The sequence below is a fragment of the Python bivittatus genome, unplaced genomic scaffold, assembly GCF_059951505.1.
Source record: "Python bivittatus isolate LINGU-HERP-01145 unplaced genomic scaffold, Pbiv_v1 ctg000700_np1212, whole genome shotgun sequence".
NCBI lineage: Eukaryota > Metazoa > Chordata > Lepidosauria > Squamata > Pythonidae > Python > Python bivittatus.
The window spans coordinates 84,291,324-84,314,082 of NW_028277098.1; the positions used below are offsets into that span (position 1 = coordinate 84,291,324).

At 36.9% G+C, this 22,759-nt stretch overlaps 2 protein-coding genes across 2 annotated transcripts in view; one reads left to right on the forward strand and one right to left on the reverse strand.

Annotated features, from left to right (window-relative positions):
- Positions 1 to 196, reverse strand: part of ZMYND8 (zinc finger MYND-type containing 8) — a 96,621-nt gene extending 96,425 nt beyond the window's left edge. Inside the window, exon 1 of the mRNA XM_007425100.4 lies at positions 138 to 196. The gene's annotated coding sequence lies outside the window, so the exon portion shown is untranslated. The remainder of the gene's footprint in view (positions 1 to 137) is intronic.
- Positions 197 to 496: 300 nt separating this feature from the next.
- On the forward strand, positions 497 to 22,759 carry LOC103050371 (translocating chain-associated membrane protein 1-like 1). Its single transcript, XM_007425098.3, has 11 exons — positions 497 to 739; positions 9,332 to 9,392; positions 10,670 to 10,788; positions 13,057 to 13,173; positions 13,267 to 13,325; positions 13,899 to 13,983; positions 14,356 to 14,426; positions 14,704 to 14,808; positions 16,308 to 16,451; positions 17,493 to 17,650; positions 18,950 to 22,759. Exons 1-11 carry the CDS (start codon positions 620 to 622, stop codon positions 19,021 to 19,023), a joined length of 1,113 nt encoding a protein of 370 aa, XP_007425160.1. The 5' UTR covers positions 497 to 619; the 3' UTR covers positions 19,024 to 22,759.

The window sequence follows — 22,759 nt, forward strand, 5'->3', positions numbered from 1 at the left end:
TGCCCACGAAGTATTCTTTTGAGAAAGGATCTTAACCCCAGCAGCGGGGCCAGACATCTTTCTTGAAAGAAGTTCTCCCTACTGTAACGCCAAAACAGCACATCCAAGAAACCTACGGAGTCCAAAAAACCCGATACCTGATACTCTTTCTCTTCCCAGGCAGAACTCGCAGGATCTTGTTTCCACTACAGCCATAGAGAAATTAAATACAAGCTCAGGGAACCTAATAGGTCCCTCCTCTAGGGGCCTCTGAATGGCCGTAATCCACGCCACTCACACGCACCCTCTCTTCCCCCTCCCCCGCCGCCGTTTCGACCGTTGACCAGCCTCAGAGTCTCTTTGGAACTCCGCCCCTAGAAAGCTTGCCTCCCGTTTAAGGCTAGCGATTAGCTGCTGAAACTATCAGTCACTATTATCCCACATGTTGATTGGCCAAGCGTGGAAAGCAGGGCGGATAAGAGTTGTGGAGGGGGGGAAGGGACAAGAGTCGCTGGTGTTTACTGGGTGTGAGGTGAAGAGCGAGGGATTGTTGAGAGAGTAGAGGAACTGCAGCTCTTCATCCATACTTCACCCTCAACTTGGGTCCTGGAGTTTCCCACTCTCTGAAACCTCTGCCGCTATGGGGCTGCGGAAGAAAAACAAGAGTCCGCCAGTCCTGAGCCATGAGTTCGTTATCCAGAACCACGCGGATGCCGTGTCCTGCCTGGCCATGGGCCTCCTGTTGGGGCTCATGTTCGAGGTATCATTACTATACAGGGCCGGGGACGAAGCGACAGCGCGCGGGCTCGAGGCACGCCCCCTTTCATCCCCCCCCCCGTTCAAGTGCGGCCCCGCCCTTCTCTCTCAAGCTCTGGCGCTTCCTCCTGTGCTGTTACTGTTTTCCCTTTGGCTGCTCATTCTCACGGTCGCGCTCCACTCTTACGTGCTGACGTACGTAAGTAGGAGCAGACGTATGCTGTATGGCGCTCGGCAATGCCGGGTTCAACGTCTGGGCTGTAGCCGCCAGGCATTCTTAGCCGGGTTCTCCCTCTTCTTCGCCACCAAAGGGCGGAGGAATTAAACTGGCAGCCTCACCGAGAAGATAACTCGTGCAAGCCAGCCAAGCTACTGTGGGGAGGGGGGAATAATATATCATAAACCAATTTGAGATAATTGTAGAAAAATGGTTAAAGCGTCTCTCGTTTTTCTATAGTGAAGGGAGTGGGTCTCGCTTAATACCGTATTAAATCATGACGTGGGACGTACAGGTCATCCTTTCAGTGGTGTTTTCCCACTTATCTCCTGTTTCGCTTCTGTTTAGAACTGGTCACGGTGCTAGAGTTCAGTCCTAGTACTGTCCTGATTTTCAGCCCTGGAGCACAGTTCTGGATTTCATATAAAAACAAAATGTCCTGGGAAGATGCAGAATACTTTCCCAAAGCAGTTGGGTAGGTGGGCTAGTTTAGTAGGAAGAGTTTATAGATTGTAAGTTAAGCATAATAAACAATCTAAATGTGATATTGCTTCTACTGGGCTAAGTGATTGTGCTTTGGGTTTGGTCCTTATGAATAAGCAGTAGCATTAGGCATACCACTGATCTTAATAGCTTTGATAGCTACTAGTGATTAGATAATTCCACTAAAGAGCTTCTGCATTTCTTGGCATTCTGTCCATATTTATTCTGAACAAGATATGAGAAATCTCTTATAGACCCAATGGTATATAGAAGAGTTAATGCTGATATTAAAAATTAACTGGACTTTTGTTTGCTTACACATTTCACTGCCAGAGACTAATCTTAACAAGATACAAGATGCAAAATACTTATCCAGTTGCATACCCTATGACAATGACAGTCTCATGTCTTGCTCTTAATAAGCTTATAAACAGTCAAGTCTCAGGGGTTTCCAAATTTACATAAGCATATTCATTACCTGAGTCATCAAGCCACAGAATAGAATTGGAAGAAGTTTAATACCCAAATATTAAATATGGACTGACTGTGCCACACTTGTGATAAGTTAGTTTCTTTAAATAAAAAGTCATTGTAAGTGGTTAATTAATTAAAAATGAAGCCTTGAACAATGCTAGGATTTGTAGAAAACTTAATAGGAAGATAAATATACAATGAATTTGGTTTATATATGTAACCATGTCTTTTTGAGGCTTTTCCTGCTGGTTTGAATTGTGTGTTTGAAGGTTTCCCCTTCCCTCACTATTAATTTGAAACTTATTGTATATTTAAGTTCAGTTTTACCACATTGGATATTGTTGATATCCTTCTTAAAATGCAAACTGGACCATATCTGGAGTAAAGCAAAAAAGGTGTTGAGGAATCCAGACATCATTCTGTTGAAGGAATTAAACTTAGCTTGGGAAGGACTGAAATAAAGATACAATTGGAGAACCTAATAAAATATTTGAAGAGTTATCACAGGGATTGGCAACCTTTTCAGATGCTGACTCTTGGCTGCCACATAGAAGATGGAGCAAGATTCTGATGAAAAGAAAGGCTTTGGCTTGCTGGTAGATTCTCTTTTGTTAGACATTTTTAAGCAGAAACTAAAGCAGTCTTAACTTGGACATTGTGTGAACTTCACTCCCAGGATTCTCAGCAATGGCTATATTGGCTGGAGAATTCAGGGAATTAACATCCATGCATTTGTGTTAGGAAACACTGAGATATAAATTTCCTACATTTGATGAGATTGATCTAGATCAGTGGTTCTCAAACAGTTTGGTCTCAGGACCCCTTTATGTTCTTAAAAATGATTGAGGACCCCAAAGACCTTTGGTTTATGTGGGTTATATCTATCAGTATTTACTGTATTAGGAACTAAAGCAGACATTTTAAAATATTTATTTATTTGACTTCGCATATCCCCTTGAAAGGGTCTCGGGGACTCCCTTTGAGAACCACTGATCTAGATGAATCCAGTTCTGTGTTAGTGCAAGACAAATAAATTGTTTTTTATTCCAACTTTTTTGGGGGGGAGCTCAAGTTGGCATAATGGGATATCTTTTCTACTTTATCCCCAAACATGAGATAAATTGGGATAAGAAAATGACTGACCCAAAGTTACTTAGTAATCTCCATCTAATACTTTAACCAGTAGACCAGTGGTTCCCAGTCTTTTCTATGCCCCATACCCCTAGGAAATGTTTGATAAATGTTCGCACCGCCTGCAAAAGTAATATCACATTTGAAGATGAAGTCTAATTTCTAATGCAGATGAACAAATTGAACTTAAAAAAGCTTTTAACTCAGTGCATAAAATTGTCACACCCCCGAAATTCCATCTCACACCCCCTGGGGGTGTGGGCACCCCAGGTTGGGAACCCCTGCAGTAGACTATTTGGTTCCCATCATAATAGAATTGGGTTACCCAAAATAGCACTCAGTGTGTCAATAGACACCTCCTTTGATACCCATTGATCACTTTGGCCCTTCTAACTTTTTGGTTTATTTTGAGAAATTATTTTGATTAAACAAAAGGAAAATTGACATGTCACAAAGAATGGTTGAAACTTTATTGCCAATGATGCTTTGAGGCCATTTATTTAAATATAAATATCACTGAGGGATCTATAGCCTGGTGTTTTTGAAATTATGCAACCTATGCAGAAAAATAATGTGAGCAGTGGTAGCAAAGAACATTCTGGTAGAAGGGATTGCAAGTAGTCATTGTAACTGGTTCTCTTTCCCATTTGGGTATGGGAAAACCGTCCCAATAGACATTCGGTTGAAGTACCCAGAATGTGTTCCGCATTCGAAATGATTCTAGTCCAAAAAGTTTCAAGACCTGTAGTAGTAGCAGCAGAATGTTTGCATTTTTATTTTTTTGTTACTCATTTGTAACACTTGTATGGCCACCCATCCTAGAACCAGAACTCTGGGTGGCTCACAGCCATTGTGTTTTTATTTACTGTATGTGTGTACATACTTTGCTGAAACACTGCATGCCATTTGATCTTCCAACTTTTAACAGATTTGATTTTTTTTTCCATCTGCTTATTGGCCGATAGTATTGTGTTACATGATCAGTTGCACGTACATGTATGCATAACAGATGTTATTCCAAGAAGAAATAGGATCCTTCTGATATTTGTGAATTAATTAGATGTAAACCTCTATGACTAACAGTTGAAACTAAGGAATAGGTAACTTTCCATATAATTCAACAAAAGACTAAGTATTTCTCATGAATTCCAAATCAGAATGTGTCTGAAGCCCAGTCCAAGAGTGGAGGAATTGATACACATCAATGAAAGAGAAGTAATAGCACAATATATAAATATGATCATTGCAGATAGTTCAGGGAAAAAGAAGAAGTCAATTGAAGGAGGGGGGAAATTAGCTCATTGGCCCTTTGGATGGAATTCCAGTGAAAAAGTAAGTATATCCGACAAATGCCCATTGTGACCCTAGTGAGGGCTTTCAGTAAAACAAATAATAAAATCTCTACAGATATATGGCATGTGGATTAAAAAAAAGATTATTTATATGGAAAATTCAATATGGCCACAATCACTAAAATTCAAAGCATGGATTGTTCAAGAGAGGATTATGTTAGTCCATTTAAAAAAAAAAAAGCCAATCTTCAGTCCTCTTTGCCTTTCATACCTTTCCTGAGCACATAATTCATTTCTGTTTTAAATAAACTTTGAAGAATTGTGTATGAATAATTGAAGATATTCAAGCATGAATGTAAAGAGTATGTGCTTGTGCAGCTGCTTAAAGAAACAATTGTAACCTATCCAGAGGTTGAGTTTGTACATGAATAACCTTGCTACTTGTCTATGAGTTTATTTTAGGTTATTTCTTTCAAACAAGCTATTTGCAAAAACTATTGCAAACATCAGTTGAGTCAAGATTTTTGTAATTTGTCTAAATTGTTGGCCTACTAATGAACTGGGAGCTATAAAATTCTGAGTCTACTTATTGTTACTAATGGCATTGCCATTTTAGAAGAATCTTAAGGATGCTGAAGCTGCCTCACTAACTTTGAGTAAGTAGGGATGGGTTAGCTTTTTGGAGAAAAATGATACATAGCTGATTTTAGACAGGCCTGATGTTCAGGAATGTGCTTGAGAAGAGGGAACAGTGGCTTAGTAGTGACTTGATGAGTACAGTACTATCAAGTACAACTATGATGGGAGATTTCAATTTGGTTATAGCAATAAAATGAGTAAAAATTAACTGATTTTTCTCCTTTTTGGGTGAAATAGCAGGAAGTCATAGTAATTTCTTGGTTTTTTTTTTAATCCCAAGTGAGTTGCTAATAGAAATTCTACCTTCCAGGAATTAATCTGGATGAAAACACTAATCTGTTACGTAACACAGGATGTGGGAGAAGTTCTTGCCCGGCTCTGTTCATTAGATTACTTTGTGGAATAGCAGGCTAGATCTGGGAGGAAGGAATATGGAAGAGTAGCAATGTGTGAAGAATGCTATGTGATCAAAATCTTCATCCAACAGTCTTTTGATTTTTCACAGGTGGTGGTGCAGTTGAGTGACCAGGACAATATAGTAAATTCTTCTATCTGTGTACCTTTTACTTGATTAACTCCTACAGATTGCTCAGTCAGGAGTGACTCAGAATTTCACATTTTTCATGGTAATTTTGGACACATTCACAAACGATAGGTCATTTATAACATTCACTCTTCCCCTTGGCATTCTGACAAAGATGTAATAGAAGTGGGGACACTCATACCTCATAGTTGCCAATTACAGTAGTTTCAGTGCCAACCAAAACTGCCCAATCTGTTTCAGGGAAAGCATAGTTTTTCTCAAGGAGGATGGATTTTGTAGATAGCAATATTAATATCAGTCTTGTAATCTAGGATATAAGAGAGCCAGTTTGGTGTAGTGGTTAAGGCAACAGCCTAGAAAGCAGGAGATGATGAGTTTTAGGTCTGCCAGTAGCATGAAGCCACCTGGGTGACCTTGGGCCAGTCATTTCTCTGTAAGCCCTAGGAAAAGGCAATGGCAATCCACTTCCAAAAATCCTGCCAAGAAAACTGCAAGGACTATTTGAGACAGTCACCAGGAGCCAACACTGACTCAAAGGCACTCACCCAAAAATCTAGGATATAAGTACAATAATATGTAACATTTAAAGTAGCACAAGTACCTCATTTTTCAGTTAAAATTGTATAAAAAGCTATTTTGCTTTATAAAATAATTTGGTACATGGATTTGAGTTGTGCCTTTATTGCATCTACCTCCTCTGCAATTGCATTAGCAGCCTTTTCTGAAATAATATTTAGTTACCTTATAATAAATGGTATTGACCCTCTAAAAAGAAATCTAAAGAATATGATGAATATTTGGGCACAAATAAACTATAAAACAGTTTCTCCAATATGTATATAGAGCGCACATGCCAATATTTAGAAGCCCAGATTCCACAATAAAATTATTTTATCATTTATTCTATTTTGATGCTGCCTGACTCCAATTGACTCTGGACAGCCCACAAACTAAAAAGCAACATAAAAAATAATGAGTAAACAGAAATACAATAACAATCCAAAAAGAATTACAGAATAATTACAAGATGATAATCCAGATAGCACAACAATGTAGGCAACATCCCAAACAATTGCCATCCACCCTACCCCAAGGCCCAAGGTTTTCAAGGCCTTTCAGAAAGTGTCAGCCATACTAAATAGACCAGACCAGGAAATCAATTCCACAGGACAGCTAAAACTACTTTCATGGAGATTGGCTATAATAACAGAATCTTGCAAGTCTGATTGTGCTGTACCTCTTCCTTCTTATAGTGAATTAGGGAGGTGTCTGTCTGGGCCACTTCCTAATGTTATTTGAATATTCTGGACTTAAAAAGTGCTTTAGCCCCATTTGCCAAAGCAGTGGAGCCTATCTATCAATCAATCAATCAATCAATCAATCAAATTGATATGGGTGCCCAACTCATACACAGTGACTCGGGCAGCTTACAAAATAAAATCCCCAATACAAAAAAACCAACTCTCACCCGACCCCACAGCAGCCAAAAACACAGCACAACCACTTGATTTGCTCCTTTTCAGCTTGGGGTCCCCAAGGCCTGCTGGCAAAACCATATCTTCAGGGCTTTCTGAAACAACATCAAGGTGGGGGCCAATCTTATCTCAGAGGGAATAATATTCCATGGGGAGTGAGCCATCACGGAAAAGGCCCTTCATGGTCCCATCAGATGTACTTCCCTCAACAATGGGACCTGCAACATACCCAGACTCACTCTGGTGGGCAGGGTAGATGTAATTGGGGAAAGGTGCTCCTGCAAATAACCAGGTCCCAAACCATGTAGGTCTTTAAAGGTGATAACCAGCACCTTGAATTGGACCCAGAAGCAAATTGGCAACCAGTGCAACTCCCACAAGAGGTGATACATGCACAAATCTAGACTTGCACAGAACTGTGTGGGCTGCTGCATTTTGAACCAACTGAAGCTTCCAAATACTCTTCAAGGGCAGCCTCATGTAGAGTGCATTACAGTAGTCCAGGTGGGAGGTGACTAGGGTGTGGGTAACTCTGAGAAGGGCGTGTTGGTCCAGGAATGAGCGCAACTGACGCACCACTCACAGTTGTGGCCCTCCTGGCCACAACTGCCACCTGCTCCTTGAGCAGGAGTCGTGAGTCCAAGAGAACCCCTAGATTGTGCACCAGGTCCGTCTGGGGCAGTGCTACCCCATCCATGACCAAAGATGGTAATTCTCCCAGAACCAAGGATCCCTGAATCCAAAGCCAGGGTTCAGTTTCAACCTGTTGCTCCCCATCCAGACCTCAACAGCCTCCAGGCACCGAGAAAGGCAGTCAGAGCATCACTTAACCCACCATATCTCTGTCAAGGTTGTCATCTTTACTCTCTACACACACACGCACACACACCCATTAGCCTCAGTCCCTCCTCTTGCGTGGCTAGAAAACTGAACAATCATGGGAACAAACTGCAGATTTGCTGCTCTCCTCTACTGGCAATTCCCCTAGATCTTTATACGAGTCCTGTAATGCAGTTGTACAATGAACAGTTACTTCCCCCTCCCCCTCCCTCCTGTTGTTCTGAGTTTCATCAACCCTTTCTCACTGTTCTATCCTATCCCACCAGTCTTGTAGCCAGAAGTAGATGGAGCTGGAGAAGCTTCCCATTCCCCCTGTTGTGCCCTGTCTTCTCTGTGACCCCTCCACTCCAGAAAACTCAAAGCATTGTTCATCCTGGGACGTCCATGTCTTTTGTAAATGGTTGCAGTTCACATAGATGGCCTTTCCTTGGGCATTGCAGATGAAGCTGGCATATAAGTTCTGGGGTGTCCACATCTGTTGTATTCTCGCACAACCTCTGACTCTGGGTAGTCTTGCCACTGAATGACATGTTCCAAACGTTTCTAGAGCCCAGGATAGATAAATGTCTAGAGTCCAGGATAGCCTCCACTTCGTGCTGTTCCTCCCCATCCAAGATAGAGGGGATGGAGCTATTCTGTTCCTTAAACTGCAGGGGGGCACATCCTGCACAAGCAATGATCAGTGGAAATCAAGATGAATCTTCGCTGATGCTGGCAATTGAAAACAAAGGCTCTGGATTTATTTCCACTAGGCAGGGGCTGCTATGAGCCTAGCTTCTTGAAAGGTTGGGCGGAAGACAAAAATGTTATAGAAGGCCATACCAAATTCCTTCTAGCAATTTTAGCACCCTCTTGTTTGTGTATGTCTGCAGCCCACTTTTATGCTGCCTTTGCCAGATCCAGTTGTTCCTTTAAGAGGTACCAAGCCTCTTGTTTCTCCTACAGGAAATCTGAGGCCTGAAGAACTGCACATTCAGAAGTTGTAGAGGCCAACATTTAGAGGTGGTAGCTGTAAGTCACCTGAAATAGAGACATGCAGATGAAGGAATGTACTGAGTTGTAGGCAAATTCTGCAAGGGGCAACAGCTCTGTCCAGCTGTCTTTTTGGTAAGAGATGTTGCACCTTAAATATTGCTTTAATAATTGGTTCACTCTCTGTTTGATGCTGGATGATGCAAGGGCAACAAATGAATTTTAATATCTAATAATTGGAAGAGGGCCTTCCAAAACTGGGAAGTAAACTGTGATCTGAGATCACGATTGACTAGGCCTCTGTACCTAGTCCTTTAGTTATCAATAGTGTTACCTTCAGTCTTGTTCAGTTCTTAATTTGGCAGTTTAGTTAGGCTATAGTAATTTCATCACTGCTGGGATGAATTCTACAAGATTGAAACTTAGATAGTTGCAACATTCATAATAAATGTAAATCTTAACAGCAACTGTGGAAAAATGTATAGCATAGAGCTTGATAACTTATTTTTTTCTTTGTTTTAAATTTTAGGTTACATCCAAATATGCCATCATGTTTATAACGGTTCAGTACAATGTTACAAACACCACAGGTAATTATAAAAGATCATTTATTCTATGTCTGGTTGCAGTTTTTAAAAATAATTTACAATACAGTCTTCTACATGTGTACTCGGATACTCTCCTAGATTATTCACTTCCAAGTGTATATGTGCATATGTAGATGTGCATGTGAGTACATCATGAGAAATGCCAGGCTGGAAGAATCACAAGCTGGAAGTAAGATTGCAGGGAGAAACATCAGCAACCTCAGATATGCAGGTGATACCACCCTAATGGCAGAAAGTGAAGAAGAACTAAAGAGCCTCTTGATGAGGGTAAAAGAGGAGAGTGCAAAAACTGGCTTGAAACTCAACATTAAAAAAACTAAGATCGTGGCATCTGGACCCATTAATTCCTGGCAAATAGAAGGGGTAGAAATGGAAGCAGTAACAGACTTCATTTATTTGGGCTCCAAGATCACCGCAGACGGAGACTGCAGCCATGAAATTAAAAGACGCTTGCTCCTTGGGAGGAAAGCTATGGCAAACCTAGATAGCATATTAAAAAGCAGAGATGTCACCTTGCCGACAAAGATCCGCATAGTCAAAGCTATGGTTTTTCCAGTAGTAATGTATGGCTGTGAGAGCTGGACCATAAAGAAGGCTGAGCGCCGAAGAATTGATGCTCTTGGACTGCTAGGAGGTCAAACCAGTCAATCTTAAAGGAAATCAACCCTGACTGCTCATTGGAAGGATTGATAATGAAGCTCAAGCTCAGATACTTTGGTCACCTAATGCGAAGAGAGGACTATTTCTATTTGGAAAAGACCCTGATGCTGGGAAATATGGAAGGCAAAAGGAGAAGGGGACGGCAGATGAGATGGTTAGATAGCATCACTGAAGCAGTGAGCATGAAACTGAGCAAACTCAGGGAGGCAGTGAAGGACAGGAAGGCCTGGTGCGATATGGTTCATGGGGTCACGAAGAGTCGGACATGACTTAATGACTGAACAACAAGAAGATGTGCATATGTATATGTAGGATTACAGTCTTAAATTATTTTGTCTATATGTTGCAGTATAGCCTGATTCTCTGCATTTTTATTACAAAATTATGCTGTTTTTTTCCCTCCATATAATGAACACGTTAAACAATTTAATATTAAAGGACTTAAACATGACCTTATAGTTTTTAAAGCAGAATTTATTGCAGAGATGTAAGGGGAGCAACACTGTTGAAGATTTGTTTTCTGTAGGTTCTTCTGGTATATAATAAGATTCTAAGCATAACCTGTACTACTATTAACAGTAAGATATTGTGCATTTCAGATGACAGATCTGACCCAGTTCATTTTTATGAGTATGGTCCAAAAGACATGGCCACCATCATCTTCTACATGCTTATAGCCATTATTCTGCATGCAGTGATTCAGGAATATATACTAGATGTAAGTTTACAATTATTAGATAAATGTGAATATGTAAACTTTGTTCAGTTCAAAGATTTTCAAGATACATTTATTAAATAGTATGCTTTACCACTGGATATGAAAGATATGAGAGCCCATTTGATAGAGTGGTTAAAGTGATGGACTAGAAATCGGGAGACTATGAGATCTAGTCCTCTCTTAGGCATGAACATTATGTACAGTACCTTGAATTGTACAAAATGAAAGTGGGATATAAATTTAATAATACGTAACATCTCCCAGACTTTTTCATTATCAACCATATATCTACATTATGAAAGGGTATTGCTTTAGAACGAGCAGTCTACCTGCAGGTAATAAATAAATTGCTCTGGAATGTGTCTTTTCCTGCATGTAAATGAGCTGGTGTGAATTTTGAAAGCATGTTATGCAAATTTTCACAAAATGGCATTCAAAATCCCATTTACCAGAAGGCAAACTAGTAAAGATGTTGCCCTTTACACTTAGCTATCAAGAATATTCCCGGCCATCATCATTTCAACTTTAGTTTTTTGGAACAGCTAGACATACCCTCCTGTTCTGTTTTCTGATAGTGGCTATGGGGCCTACATGATCTTGATTCCCTGCTTTGAATCCTGCTAGTTTCCTTTTTTGTAAAAATAGAACTTAAAATGTTTAAAAAGTAAGGAGAGACAAGAACTGAGAGATGTGCCTGTGGACATATTGACATGTGTATCTGTTATGGTCATAAGTTTTACAATATTTAGTTTCTGTATTTTATTTGGCCAGTTTTTTACTATATTTATAGAGCAGCATTGAATATCATGGCTTCATAATTAGCCAAATCTCTCACATACTCCACTTTAGAGTATATTTTGGATAGCAGTCCAGAATTGGAACCATCCCCAAATTGTGGACCAGAATTTAATGAGGGATTTGGTTCTTCTCTGAAGATGGGCATGTTGGCAACATGTTGAATCCCTAATCAAATAATACTGGATTTCTGGAACTGATTTCTGTGGCAACTTCATTAAAAAATTATATACCCACTATGAATTTATTGTGAAATGAATAGAAATTATATCCATCAATGGATGGATTCCACATTTCTTCAGTAATTCAGTATCCAGGTTTAACTTGGCAGTCTGCTGATAAAGGTAATTTAATCATTTTCCTATATTTATTATATTAAAATCTTAAGCAGCTTTTTTTTTGTTGCTGCTTTTATTTTAAAGATAACTAGTGTGACTCCTATACATGTTAAAGTCTTAAATAAAAATTGCATTCTGCCATGTTATTAAAGACATGGTGTGACTGAACAACAGCCATTGTCCAATTATGCAAAATAATTTAAAACCTCAGGCAAAGAGCTTAACATAAAAATTTGGACATGATTCATATCTTTCTATACTGGAATAAAACAACAGTGCTTGTGCAGAAGTTGATGTTGTGCCTCCCTACGTCAGTTGCTAATTGCAATATGCAATCAGCAGCTTAGTCAAATAAACCACTGAAAGACTCGTTAGAAACTTCACTTTCTGTTTTGTCTTCCTGTCCTCTACTCTAGAATGAAAACAGAAGCTGCTGTATATTTGTTTTGTATTGGTCAATAGACTTAGTTTAGAGATATCTATCTCAATTTATGATATGCAAAATATACAGTATGTGCATTCCAAACTTGCACTACCATCTCCTCCCCTTTTTTTGGCACATCCCAGCTGAAAATGTTCTGGATTGGAAAATATGGTTATCAGAATATAAACAAACTAAGACTGAAACCAGTTTCAGATTGTGCTTCAGAGCCTGGTTGTGTTCCAACATGCAAACTTGTGATCCATTAAGGAAGGTGGTGTGAAAACAGAGTACAGAGATACAAAAACTATGCAAGTCTCAACTAAGAATCCAAGACATTCATTTGGGTCATTGTATATAGACATGGGCTCTAGATTAGACTCTGCGAAATTCAAAACCTGTGTGGCACGTAGAGTAATGACTTGCTTTGTATGCAGATTGTTTTTCTAACACTTGAGCAGCAGCTATCAAAGGACTGCTCTGTCAACTAATATAATAGAATATGTGGCTCACACTTTAAAGTTCATTTGCCTAATAAGAAAAATAAAAGGAAAAATCTAGCTTGGCGTTTTGTAGCATTGGAATATAAATGCTGAAGTAGAGATAATCTAGCATTGTTTCTTGGGGAGGCTAACATATTTATTAGGGAAAAAAATGTATTTGACCATACATTTAAATTAATGTTTCTGGTGTTTGTTGGTTTTTTCCCCCTAGAAAATTAATAGACGTCTCCACTTGTCAAAAACAAAACATAGTAAATTCAATGAGTCAGGACAACTAGCCTTTTTCTACTTGTTTTCATTTGTATGGGGAGCAAGTATTTTGTCTGCAGTAAGTAAGTCAAGTTATTTTTTTGGAAATTAATTTAAATGAACGTTTGCCTAAAATATATGAAATCCTTTAACCTTATGTTTTCCTCCTTAGGAAGAATTTACAACAAACCCAACTTTGTTGTGGAAGGATTACCCTCATTCTCATATGTTGTAAGCTTTTTTATTTTGTTCTTTTATCTGACTTGATGTGTTGGGCATTTTGCTTGCTTGTTCAAATTTATGTTATTGAGAACATTATTAACAAATATTATAGATCAGCTCTTAAACAAACCTTGCTTAAATGTTCCATGCTACAGTACACAGAAATTATTTCTAAATCACTCTACAAGAATTCTTATGCCTTGACGAGTGATCACTCTTACATACAGAGTATAATATTCTCTTAATATTAATGTGTTTTTTTTTAATCCTTCAATTTAAATGCAGAACCTGGTAATATTCATTGTGTATTTAACTTCTATTCTTGACCTCCTCCTCTTTCCCTCCCCTGTTCCTTGTCCAAAGAAGATGGATTTTTTATTCAGTGTAACATTTTCTTGGAAACTTTTGAAACACTTAACTAAGGTATAAGTTTTGCCATTCCAAGTTGTTTGGACAATTTCAGCCTTCCTGAACAACTTCAGTTTTGGGTTAATGGCTTCTGATTCTCATGATGATTTGCATGGCAAGGATAACTATTGAATGCTATGTATAAAGCTATTATATATGTTCTTTTCTTTTTAGTTTTCAGGTTAAATTCTTCTATATTTGCCAAATTGCCTATTGGCTCCATGCACTTCCAGAACTCTACTTCCAAAAAATTAGAAAGGTATAAGTTGCAACTTTAATTTAGGCATTATATTTTTTTTATTTACTTTCATTTATAATGATGTAGGATGATATTCTAAATTAGGAAAAGATAAATAATAACAGGGAGAGTAAGAGAATCATACTGTATAGGAATATGTTGTTGGATAGGGAGTATAATGCATTATATTACTTTTGCTTTCAAATTATTCATGTCTTTGTTAATAATGCTTCTGGAAAAAGCTGATTGAAGAACATGCCTTCAACAGAAAAATTGTTCATAAATTACTGCAGTGCAGAAACTCAGAGAACAAGGAAAACTAAGACATTTCATATTAAAATGTTTGCTTTTATACTGTAACATGTTTGTCTTTTCCATTTTGTATAATTCTAGGAAGATATTCCAAGACAGTTGCACTATATTTGTCTTTATATTGCTCATATAGCTGGTGCCTATATCTTGAAGTAAGTGTTTGTCTTTTATAGTATCCAAAGTACTATTCAATATATTATTTGTCAATATTATAGTCTATTAAGAAAAAGCATTTAGTATTTTTGTGTCATAGTTAACAATCTGTCACCAAGTTTGATCATGGCTTAACAAGCCATAGAACGCTCATCCTGATAGCACAATGAATCCGCTGTCTGATGTCTAAGATACACTGAACCTAATTCATTGTTACTGAACTTTGTTAACGAATGAACAATATTCAGAATGAAATATTTATTTTTACTGTTTCAGCCTTCAGCGCTTGGGTCTAATTTTGCTGGTACCTCATTATCTTGTAGAGCTCATTTTTCACGCTTCACGTCTTTTCTACTTCAGTGATGAGAATAAACAGAAAGGGTAATCTTGTTTTTTACATTTTCCTACTACTGTCATGATATTAATTTAGTTTTCTTTTTTACAGTTTTCTTAGACCTCACCAGCATGTGGGTTATTACTATCTGCCCTGTTTAGCATACACTATACTTTTACTATATTTGCAAAAATGAAAAGAATAATTTTGGGATCAGGTTAGTTGAAGAACTTGGCTCCATTTAAGATTGGTCTTAAAGATCTTGCTTCTAGTATACCACCAAGAAAGATCATGACTTTTCACAAATAAGTATCACCACTAAAACTGATCTTCCCCTGTCATCTACATTCTTTTCAGTGGAATTTCTAGACTTCTTTCTCCATAATTAGCTTCAAGCCCCTCTTGAAGAATTGTGTATTAACTACTTTTTAATTTGTTTTATGATTTCACTAAAAAGCATTGTTTTGCTAATTTAAGAGCTTTTCAGTGCACATATTCCTTTTTTTTGAAAAAAAAAATGTTAAAGTGTTCCAGTATAATGCACAGCCCCCAAATTTGAAAGGTAGAATAACAAAAAAGAAGAGATTTTCCTCTTCCTCTTGATTTTTTTATCCATTTATTTCAATCAGCACTCAGGTTTCCTGAAAACTTTATGCAAGTATATTGATTTTGCAGTGATTCTTCACAGACCTGGATTTCTCAGTTGCTAAATATATGTGTGTTTGGTTATTAAGAGGGCTTTTGTTCAACTAAAATTGAAATCTGAATCACTATTTCATTGTCTTATGCCTTTAAAGTGATTTGCTTTCTTCTTTGGTTTTTATTCTATGAGGTAGTTATGTTTTCAAAAGTAATATTTTCAGTTATAATACCTGATGCCATGGATATGCTCTTACAATATCTAGCAAGAGTATAAGTAAAAAAAGGTTCTTATTGGTCATAGCACCTGATACAGCTATGTTCACATTATTTAGTGACATAAAGCAACCAATATCATCCACTCCTTTTCCTTTTATCTTGTGTGTTTGCCACTGAATACATAGTGTTATCTCTGTAGCTATATTAATGTTAACCATAATCAAACTACATCTTGAAATGTTGTTTAGAAGTGTACGTGTAAATAGATGAAAACATATTTTACTAATCATGGTTAGCTTCAGAATTGAAAGATGATGCTTCATCTTTAGGTTTTGTGAATGTGGATTGCTTGAATTTGGCTAGATGCCTTTCATGAATCCAGCAATTACAGTTTATTCAACAAACCATGATTGTAATATACATTGTTATGTGTTAATATAATACAGCAATTGTATCATCTTGTATATTTGTAAGACAATATGAATGTGTACCATATCATGCTGCTTTAGAACTTAATTATTCTAGAAGTTACTAGCAGTACATTGTGGAGAACAGTGGTTCCCTTTTGTACTGCAAATGTTTTCTAGCTAGCTGTAAATTATTGCCTGCATTAGAGAACTTTTCAAATCTAGGAAATTGGAGAATTTCTGAGGAACTGATAGCAAAAAAAATGTCATTTTCTTTTCAGGTTTACCCTTTGGGCTCTTTTATTTGTAATGGCTCGTCTTTTGACCCTGACCTTGTCAGTTCTCACCTTTGGATTTGGTCTCACAAAAGCAGAAAATCCTGGCTTTTCTGTAGCAGAAGGAAACTTCAACATACTTACAATTAGGTATAATACGTTTTTCTGGAATAGCTATTTCAGAATGTTTTTTATATTCACAAGTCCAAAAGTATCAAATTGTTGCAGGAATAATAGTCTTCCTTTATTCTTATTACTTTTTAAACTACTATTTATTTTGGTAGATAACATGTAAACTTACCTCAGAACCTTTCTGCAACCTATCTTTATAATGTTGGCTATATTAACAGTCACAAGAATGCATTGCCCTTTGGAACATATGAAACTTCAGCATTTGGACTGCCCTAGTAGCAAGCCAGATACCTCTATGAAGTTCATAGCTATCTTCTGTGTTCCAAATACATACTTTTTTTTTTTTTTTTGGTGCCTTCAAATCAGTGCTGACTCCGGGCAACTGCCTGAACTAGTCCCTGCCGTTTTCTTGGCAAGATTTTAAGAATTGGTTTGCCATTGCCTTATTCCTAGGGCTGAGAGAGAATGACTGGCCCAAGGTGACCCAGCTGGCTTTATACCTAAGGCAGGATTAGAATTCAAGGCCTCCTGGTTTCTAGCCTGGTATTTTAACCACTACACCAAACTGGCTCTCAAATACATTCAAATACATACATTTGTATGCCAGCTACTCAGAAGATTTTAGGCTGCTTACATCCTAAATAAAACCAAATGTCAAAATCCAAATTTTCTATACATGATCTATTCACTAACTCTACCATACCTAAGCTGCTAGCTTTAGTTAGATGGCACTTCCTGCCCTAAATGCTTATTGGAAGAGAAATTTTCATAGCTATTTGATACAGCACATGCAAATTGGAGCAATATTGATGCAGAATACAGTTGTAATTATCATGTCTAATAGCCATTATTATTGGCTGTTAAGTAAAGTATTATCCAGGAAGGTCTGCTATTAAAGGCATATGATATGTGATAGTCTACAGATCAAAAAGCATTTGGATTGCATGAGTAACTTCATTTTATTTTTTGAATAGTCCATCTTTGGAGATGATCTCAAAATTCATCTCAACAGCATTATTCTAACTAATGTGTAACTTTTTTTTATGTTAAACTAATTAGAATTAGCTGTCTGGCTGCAATTTGTTTGACCCAGGCTTGGATGATGTGGAAATTTATCAATTTCCAGCTAAAGAAATGGAGAGAACACGTACAGAATCAAATTCCTAAGAAAAAAACAAACATAAAAATTAAGCCAACAAAAAAAGAGTCCTGCAGATGTAAGTATAGTCCTCACATCCATACCAGTATCAAAACCACAAAATATGGAGTGACAGATGCTAGTTAAAATCACCCCACTTTGCTTGTTTAATTTTAACACTGGATGGAGTATTGTGGCATAGAATGATAGTTGCCTTTAACTGAACAAAGCCTGACATGACTTCTACATAATACAAAGTTAAACATTTATTTACAGATAGTCCTCACTTAACAACCACAATTGGGACTGGCAACTCCATCACTAAACAATGCAGTAGTTAAGATATCACATGACTGCAATGGACTTACGACCTCATTTCCGCCATGGTTGTTAAGCAAATCACCCACGGTCATTAAACATCACGTGACCACGACTTGTGATTTTACTGCTGTCTTCTCCATTGACTCTGCTTGTTGCAAGCTGGTTGTGAAGCACGCAAATCATGATCATGTGACTGCGGGGCATTGCAATGCTTGTAAACGCCCACTGGTTGCAAAGCACCCAAATCTTGATCACGTGACTGGGGACGTTGCAACGTTCTGAAAAATTGTTCAAATTTCTACACCTGCCATTTTTTAAAAAATAATGTAATTATTTAAAAATCAGTTTGTAAACAACAGCACATAAATAGTATACACTCAAATTTGTAAAAAGATATGTTTAACTTCATACCATATGGGGGTTTTGTCAGCTTCCGTTTAATTACAGATTCAAACAATTTGACCAGGGATCCCTAAGTTTCTGCATGCAACTATTTGCTGATGCATCAATGTGGGCATAAGGGAGGGATGGCTAATCCCCAGCCTTAGAGCTTCCCAGACTGGTTTGTACTAGTTCTTTTGTGAGATTTAGGAATAAAATAAATGCCTTAAATTTGTGCAAGGTTTAAGCCCCTATTTTGTCATGCTAACACCCTCCCAAAACAACCCAGTCCTGAAAATGTGATCTTCTCCATTTCCATTAGTCATGTTCTCTGTTACCTCAGTTAAAAAAAATATGTACCCCCCAGCTTGTAAAGTATTGTCCACACTTCATCCAATATTTCATAAAAAGACTTGTTTCTCCACTCCACTCCTTGTATACAGGTAGGTTAGAAGCAAGAGGAAGCAGAAGCCATTCTCTTTATGAAATACATTATTTGATATAACCCACAAAATTTATTGGCATTAACTTAAATATGTTGTATATAACTTAAATATGTTCAATTTGGTAACTTATAATTCTGAAATAAAAGTATTGCTTATTACATGTTTAAGTATTAATATCACCTATCCTAAATTCTAATACTCTGTTTACCTTTTTTTCCTTTGTATTATAGCTAACTTTGTAAATGGAACAGTAAAATCTGAAGAGGGCACATCACCTAGGAAAAGAAAATCAAAATTTTTGTGAAGAGCACAGTTATAGAGGACACTGATTTAATTGAAGACTTTCTCATACTAAACAGAAAATCTCCATCACCACTGACCATAGAAAAACTATATTTGGCTATTTGGGCTAAAGGACATTGGTTAAAATAATATATTTTTAAGTGTATGTTCATCAAAACAAACTTATGATGAGAACATATTATTTTAAAATCAGTTATTTAACATGATCGTCAGCTTTTGAAAATAGGATGTTTTGTTATAGTTTGACCTCTAATTACAATGCTGCAATATTAGTAGAACAGCATGGGGGAATCTAATAAACCAGAGTTGTCTTTTATTTGGAACTTTATTTCATTTTATAAAATGTAGTTTTAGAATTAGAGTTAGGTATATTTTTTGCAATTTTTTTCTAAATCTTCTCTTCACGTTATTAAACTGCTTGAAATTCCTCTTTAAGTTAGAGGCAAATTATTTTGTACTCTCTCTCTTCTTGGTTAAAGGCAATGTTTAAGTTGTGATTATGAAATCAGTCAATACTGTAATTTGAAAAACTGTCAGTTTAACATACCCAACAATGTGTTTTCAAAAAATGCCCACCATCTAATAATTTAAGGCTTAATTTTGAAGAATGGATCCTTTTTAATTCCAAAAAGTTGGTTTTATATAAATGGCTTCTGAAGTATTTTAAAAGAGGATTTGAATCTACATGCTTCTTCAATATGGTGCTAAAAAAATTAGTTTATTTAGAGAACCATGAAACTGTTATATGATTAATCTTTAACTGTAGAACATTTTAAAATTATTCTATGTAAAAAAAAAAAAAAGTCAGGTTTTGGCATTAGATAGTGAAAAGACATTCATGAATCCTGCATTTTTTGTCAGAAAACAATGTTAAAAATATGGCCCTTCAATATAATTTTATCCATTTGGTCTGATCCTCCAACATACCAAAAGCTTTTATTACCAAATAATAGCTTTCCTTGAATGCTTATTGTAACAGCATAAGTGCATATACTTTACTAAGTAACAGGACATTTTTGACTGTGCCAAAATCTCCTGTTGTGATTCTTTCAAAAAGGGTAGGCCAACTGGTGCCTTCCAGATCTTTGGGGTTACATCTTTTACCATTAACCATGCTAGGTGGGGGTGACAGAAGTTGAAGTCCAAAACATCTGGAGCAAACCAGGTTTCCTGCCTTTGTTTGGAAAAATGGTTTACACTTGAGATAAACAACACTGGCTGGAATTCAAAGGACTGTACAACTTTTTGCAAATGGCTTTTATTACTCCTGTAAACTTTGCAACCTGGCATGGAAACTATTCAAAGTGAATTTTTTTTTAATCCCTGCATGTCATGCCAGATGATTTAGTGCAGTTACTGTTAGAAGAAAAAATGTCTAAATTTCTACTGGATTCATAGGGTTTTGGATCAGGAATATAGACTTCTAGATCTAAAAAGAGTACTATTTTCAAACTTCTATTTAAAGATTTTCTCTTGTGCTTTCTCAGGTTATCTGTTCAGAATTGGAGTAGTAAACTTTATTTAGTTAACGGCGGGTTACTCTGCAATTCTGAAAGCAGAATTCAAACTCTGTGGCTATTTTACAGTTCACAATTAAACAATTAGAACCTTGTCCTTTTTGTAAGTCTTATAGCACCAGCTGCCAATCAAAGAATAAAGGCCATGTAGATTTAATTATTTTTCTAACCTTTGTTTGAATTTCTAAAAGCTTTGATAGTTGCTTAAACCTATAAATTCTATAAGCGGCTATTATCAACATGCCGTTATCCCTATGTGCTGGGACCCTGGTTCCCAGAATTTCTGCAGCTTGTTTTTTATTATTATCATGGTAGCTGGGATATCTGAGAGTTTTAGTTCCAACATACCTGGGGGGTGCCTTTTGGGGAAAGGCTGCTGTAAAGACACTATAGAAAAGTCTTCACTAACAGAATCTTTGGGACTCTTCTCTCAGCATCCATGACAATTGGGGATGTCAGGAAATGTAGTCCTTTTTAGGTCATCAGATCAGGGAAGGCTGATGTAGCAGTTCAGTCTATGTACTACTAAAATTATGTTTGTTTTATATCTTACTAGCCTGATCCACATCTTGGCAGCCATTGCCATAACAAGAAAATTCTACTCTGTGTTAGGGATGAGTCAGGGATGAGAAGTGAAAGATGCTGGGGGTTGTGGTTCAAAAACACAATGACTTGCATATTCCAGCTCGTGCTGTATGTAGAATAGCTTCTCCTTTCCTAGCACTTTCATATTTTTGGACTGCCATCTAAAGCCAGCATGGCTACATTGCCGTACAGTAGATGCAGTTGCCTTAATGCTGCAATCTGTGGGGTACTCTTCTAGGCATCAGATTTGGGTTTTTGTTTTTTTAAACAAAAAACATATGTACCATAAACATTTCACAATAAAATATTAACAGATTCATATAGATTCCTCATTAGGAGCACAAATAGAGGTGCCAAAAATGTCTATTTTATATAGGCACTGACTCTGTCTGCTACATTCCCCATTCAAAATAATATAACAAGTTATTGTTTTTCAAGATTTGCCATACTTGTTACTAATAAGGTTTGACAGTTAAAGTATAAATAATTAAGGAACAGTTAAAAGTGGTTCTCTGGTTCTGGCAAAAAATGTTTGATTGGTTTGGAATCAAGATACCTGCCTCTCAGTCCATTGTGAAATTACCTCACCTCACCTCACTCCTGACCACATTCCTGTGAGAAACAAGTGGCTTACATTTTTTAAAATTTCTCAGTACCATTCAATAAACAATTCAATCACGTGTATTTACATATTACTATATAGATGAAATTGTTTTTATTATATGAGATGAGGGATTTTTTTTGTATATCACTTAGACATTTTTATGCAAAGTGCTATTCAGGATTTGATTCCTTTTTCTTCATTTGTCAACTTATTTCTGTGTACTAATTTGTTTAAGATTTTATCTGCTGATCTCATCCCATATATTTCTTCTGAGAACGTTTTGCCATGGAATGAGGGTTTTTTTATGATTTTGATGGAAATTTATTTCTGTAAACACCTCATTTGATAGAATCATAATCTTCTGAGCCATTTTGCTAAAAAACTTCTGATTAATTTTCATTGTGCTGGTCATAAGATGATGCTTTCTCTAGTCAGCATGTGTGTAGTTCTGGACTTGAACACTGGTTACATCTTCAGCATCGTAATTGTGGACACTGTTCATCTAAAATGTTTTATGTTACTAATTTCAAATAAAAGTACATGGAAAACCCCATTCCCTCTCAAAGCATAATACTATAAGATGTATCAGTAATAAAATATTTCAGGAAATAGGTTTGGCCTTTTAATTCATGGAAAATCGATTCGTTCCATGGCTCGAACTACAATCATAGATCATAGTACAACTACTGCATTGCCATGAAAATGAAACATTTAACTTACACCTACAATCTCTTCTATCCCTGTACACTTAAGAAGTTTTATTCCCATTTTAATTCTAGAAAATTAAACTCAAGTATTTTAAAATGTATGTTACCTAAAATATCCTTGAAATGCAAACATTTTGTATATGATACTTGTATGTGTGTGTGTGTACACCTGATTTAAGTGAATTGGGTAGAAGAATCTATTCTTTTGCAGCATGAGAGGAATATAAATGGATTATCATACTGTCCTGTGTCATTGCACTGATTGCACAGATGGATGTTTTATGTACTTTCAAATGTTAAATAAAAGGTGGGCCTGTGCCTTAA